The 5,182-nt window shown below is 44.0% G+C and overlaps 1 protein-coding gene across 1 annotated transcript; it reads left to right on the forward strand.

Moving 5' to 3' along the window:
* The first annotated feature begins 663 nt into the window (after nt 1-663).
* On the forward strand, nt 664-1,095 carry LOC105556610 (extensin-like). The gene has a single exon (XM_012003708.1). It carries the CDS (start codon nt 664-666, stop codon nt 1,093-1,095), a length of 432 nt encoding a protein of 143 aa, XP_011859098.1.
* Nucleotides 1,096-5,182: the final 4,087 nt, after the last annotated feature.

The raw sequence follows: 5,182 nt of genomic DNA on the forward strand, positions 1-5,182 counted from the left end.
TGCGTGCGTGCGTGCGTGCAAGAGAGTTCGCCGCGGCAGCGGTTGGAGCTCCCCTGCACATCCCTTTCATCCCACAGGAATCACGAGCCCACCGGACCTCTAGCTCGGGGCCCGAGGGCATCGCCCAGAGGACGGCAGTGGCCTCGGCAAAGCCCCCCACGGCAGCACGCGCGGTCCCGCCCGGTCGTCAGCCGGCAGCACGCGCGCCGTGGGATTTGCGCACGCTGGTGGGGCAGCCATTGCACGCTGACTAGGCGGCAACGGGCCCCTGTACTATCGTGCTGCCTGGGAACACTAACCCAGTTTTTGAGCTGTACACTCTGCCATCCCCCGAACGACGCCAGGACCCCGAGGAGCCCGACAGGACCCGCGACCCCCGCAGGCCTCCAGGTAAGTGCCGCCGCCCGCGGACCCCGACCCGGGAATACGTCCCGGCGGCCCCGCGGGCAACGATCCCCTTAGCCGAGCGACCCCGACCCAGGAATATGTCCTGGCGACCCGCCCGGCTCTCCCCCCTCTCCCCCGGGTCAGCTGCCCCGGACCACGTCCAGTTAACGACAGACTGACCACGGGGGGGCCCCACCACGGCCTCGATACCATGCCACGCATGGCCGGGAGGACGGTTCTCCGCAATCCCCCGACCCGCCGGAGCACTAGCGTGCAATGGACCCGGGATCCTGCCTGGGAATGTCCCGGCGGCCTCGGGTGTCTCCCACCAGCGACCCGCCGGACCCCGACATGGGAAATGTCCCAGCGGCTCCGACGCACGTCTTCTCTGGATGTTGGGATGAGTCGGTGGAACCCCCCGTGCCCAAACCGCACGCCCTAAAAGGGGCACCGTCTCCGGACACAGGGAAACCAACCCATCCCTCCATCCTGCCCCTTCCCGTGTCTTCCGGGCAACCACCCATGGAACATGGGTCGGGGCACCCCTGGCGACGGCCTGGTGCCCTTCCGGTTGACTACCTTCCGGACACCAGGCTTCTGTCTCCGGGAGGTGGGGGGGTCGTCTCGTACGACCCCCCCCCGAGGCCACCCGCGCCCCTCTGGTCAGTGACCCTCGGGACAGCGGGCAACCACCTCCCTAGGCCCTAACTGGCCTATGTGGACTCTTAGTTGGCGGGGGCCCCTGCAGTGAACATCACCGCTAGGGCCCCCGCCTTAAGCTCCCTCACCACGACAAGGTGGCCCACACGAGGGAGAGCGTTTCAGAGCCTGTGATAATTCGTAATAATTTCTTTTATGAAATTATATAATTGAAATCATATATTATATATAATATATCTTTTTCATACAATCTTTAGTATCAATCTTTAGTACCTGACATAAGACGACTTACAAAAAAAAGGAAAAAAACTCTAACGCAAAATTGCATGAGCAAAGTGCTCATTAGCTATCTGTACCGGTCTATTATAAAATTTGAAAAACGTTTGAGAGCCAGGAGCCCATCCAGCACTTCGTCTAATGGTGTTAATATCCACTCCTCTTCTATAAGCAGAGGATACTGCCGCATGTCTAGTACTGTATGCTGTAAACTGTTTAGTATCGATGCCAGCCTTGTCCAGAAGTGATTTAATCCAGTGACCAATGGTTTGTGCAGATACCGCTCCAAATGGTTTTTTAGTTGCAATTAATAGATTTTTTGTGTTTTGATTTCGTAAAGTTTTGGTAAGTTTAACATATTCCAATACTGCTAATGCCACACATAATCCTGGTTTCTCTTTGTAGAAAGGTAGTATTAATTCGGGTTGGAAACTCCCTGGTTTAGATGTTTCGATTTGATCTGTAATTTTTATACTTATACCGAAACAAGATACTGACATATTTTCAGTTTTTATCAATGCCAACGTCTGTAATCTTTGAGCTGTTGTTAATGCTAGAAACGTGGTGACTTTTTCAGCTGCTTCTTTCAACCTCAACTTTTTGAGAGGGTGAAGTTTTTCAATATATTATAATTGAGAACCGGAGTAGTACCCATGTCGTAGCGTACTTCGGTTTAGTTGGTCTTTGTTTAAATGCACCTTTCAAGAAACGTGAGATCAAACCATCGTTGTTTATATCATATATTGAGATTAAAGAAATAGTCGCTCGCGCAGTGTTTAACGTACTATACTTTGCACCTTTTTTAAATCTATTAATGAAAAAACTAATAATGTCTGAAGATTTTGTATTAAAGATATCTAATCCTTTAGTATGCGCATAATCCCACCAGCATTTTAGGTTACATTCATATTGTTTCAGAGTCGATTTTGTAATGGAATCGACCATCACATCCACAGAATCCTCACTGATTCCTTTCTTCAAGAATGCCGTCCTGATAATTTGCCTACTACCAATGAAAGGTGGGGGGCTAATGGATGTTTCTTGTCTCTATAAGGAGATAATAATAAACAATTGTTTGGATTAAATGTGACGGTAGGTTCAGTGAGAAGTGATGTAAAAAGAGGGTACCAGAGCTGAGTGGGCCATAAAGGTACAACAAGTATTCCTATTGCTTTATCATTGATTATAATTTTTCTTAAGGTGCGAAGGATTAGTGCGAAGGGAGGAAAAGCATAGAATATTTCGTTCTTCCAAGATTTCGTAAAGGCATCCACTAACTCTGCTTCAGGGTCAGGGAAACGAGAGTAGAATCTATAACATTTTTTATTTAATCTTGATGCAAATAGATCTATTAAAAAAGGCCCAAACCTTTCTTCAATCTGTTTGAAAACCGATGGAGAAAGTTCCCATTCAGTATCTGTGTTAGTATTGCGTCATGCTCTGTCTGCTTGTACATTTTCTGCTGAGCTAATGTATGAAGCTCTTAACCATATCTTCCTATCTTCGTACCATTTCCATATTTCTCTAGCTAGTTCACTAAGGTGAGGAAATCGAACACCCCCTGCTCTGTTTATATATGATATAGCTGTAGTATTATCTAGTCGAAGAAGTACTTCACTTTGAAATACATCTGAGGCAAAACTTTTTAGTGCGAAAAAGGCAGCAAGTAACTCAAGGTAATTTATATGTTTCTTCTTTTTGCTCCAAAACCCAAAGGTACTTGTATGATTAGAAAAACAACCCCAACCTGATAATGAAGAATCGGAATATACAGGGTGTCTGATGCAAAAGTAGCCAACTTGAAAATAGTGATAGATTGGGTTAAACTAAGGAGAAATGTCATGTGCCGCGGTACAAAAGTAATAATAGTTATCGAGTAATTAATTTTCACGTTTGAGCGAATGAGGATGCAGGAGACGGTAGGCCGAACTCGGAAGGTATTTAAAAAAATCGATCGATGAGCGGGAGGTGGAGCGACGCGCGAGATACACCGTGGTGGGAAAAAACCTAGGCGCGGCGGGGAGCGCGGCGCGGGTGGCGAGCGCAGCAGCGAGCGCGAGCGACGGGCGACCCGAAACATAAACATAGTATCTCGCGCGTCGCTCCACCTCCCGCTCATCGATCGATTTTCTTAAATGCCTTCCGAGTCCGGCCTACCGTATTCTGCATCCTCATTCGCTCAGACGTGTAAATTAATTACTCGATAACTATAATAATAATAATAATAATAATAAATCTTTATTTACGGGATAACCCTTTAGTATACAGAGGAGATACATAAATATATTAGAGAATGCGGTTACAGTAGATAAGAGTATATATATAGAATAAAATAAAATAAAGTCGCATAAGCATAATTAGGCTATATAGTGCATTAAATTAATCTTATAAAGTATAAATCATTTGAATATAATAAAATATAATAAAATGAATTTAGTTTATAGGTAAGTATTAAAACGAGAATACATGATTAAAATAAATAAATAAAATAGGTAAGTAAGTACTAAGATAAGAATAATAAAATATAATAAAATAAATATAAAATAAAATATAAAATAAAATAAATTAAATAAAATTGCACAGAGACTGCTGAGTATAAATAATTCCGGAGTATAAATGAATAAAGTAAAGTTGTTAAAAGTTGAGCTAATATACATATACGTCAAGAGTGCAACAGAGTAGTGATCATGAGAACTGATGGAGGAGCTTGCGTTTGAAACTGGCCAGAGTACCGTCGAAAAAGTCTATTTTGTTTGAATAGTGGTTCGCGGAGATCACCAACCTAGAAACGCTTGAATTTATTCCATAATTTGTCCGATGGGATTCAACATGGAATATGGCATACTGTCTCAGATTCCTTAGTGGAGTATTTAGATTTATGGTTCTTAGTAACTCTGGACTGTCAACGCCGTAATTGATTAATTGATAGATGAAGGTTAGATCAATTATCTGTCTTCTCTTCTCTAGAGAGAGTATATTTAATCTATTTGATATGGGGTGATAGTTGTGGCAGGTAATCTCCATGGGAATGCCTATCCTAAAAGCGGCCATACGCAAGAATTTGTGCTGCACACGCTCAATCAGATTATGATAGCATCTGTAATACGGAGACCATACGGTGGAGCAGTATTCCAACCTTGGACGAACTAGTGTGCAGTACAAAAGTTTCAGAGTGTGTATGTTCTTAAAATACCTCCCCCAGCGGAGAATGAATCCGAGAGCTCTATTTGCAGTGGCAACCATAGTTTTTATTTGTTAAATGTTAAATTATTGCTGAATGTGATACCTAGATCTCGGATCTCTTCTGTAACTGTGAGAGGCAAACCATCAAGCTCATAATCGAAGAGAAAAGGGTCACGCTTACGTGTGAAACGAACAATAAAACATTTAGAGATATTGAGCCGCAGGCAATTTTTCTCACACCAGGACCCAAGCGCCAGAAGATCTTGCTGCAATAGACGTGCATCAGAAGGGGAGTCAATGCGTTTAAATAATTTTAGGTCGTCAGCATATAATAAGAAATTACTATATTTAAGATAACTGGATATGTCATTGATAAATAAAACAAATAAGAGAGGCCCAAGATGCGATCCCTGCGGCACTCCCGACGCCACAGCAAAATCTCTTGATATATGGTTAAAGTACTTTACCGCTTGAGTCCTGTTAGAGAGGAAGCTTAATATCCATCGCAAAAGAGAGCCATCGAACCCTAGGGTTCGAAGTTTCCCGATTAAAATAGAATGATCAACAGTGTCAAATGCCTTCCTAAAGTCTGTGTAAACAGAGTCAACCTGAGATCCGTTTTCTATAGCAGATGTTAAATAATTGCAGTAGTTGACAAGGTTGGTTGTCGTGGATC

Source organism: Vollenhovia emeryi, unplaced genomic scaffold (assembly GCF_000949405.1).
Source record: "Vollenhovia emeryi isolate VEMERY1.0 unplaced genomic scaffold, V.emery_V1.0 DF939897.1, whole genome shotgun sequence".
Taxonomy (NCBI): domain Eukaryota; kingdom Metazoa; phylum Arthropoda; class Insecta; order Hymenoptera; family Formicidae; genus Vollenhovia; species Vollenhovia emeryi.

Coding starts and splice junctions, on each gene's coding strand:
- LOC105556610 (XM_012003708.1), top strand. CDS start 664: ATGGACCCGGGATCCTGCCTGGGAATGTCCCGGCGGCCTCGGGTGTCT.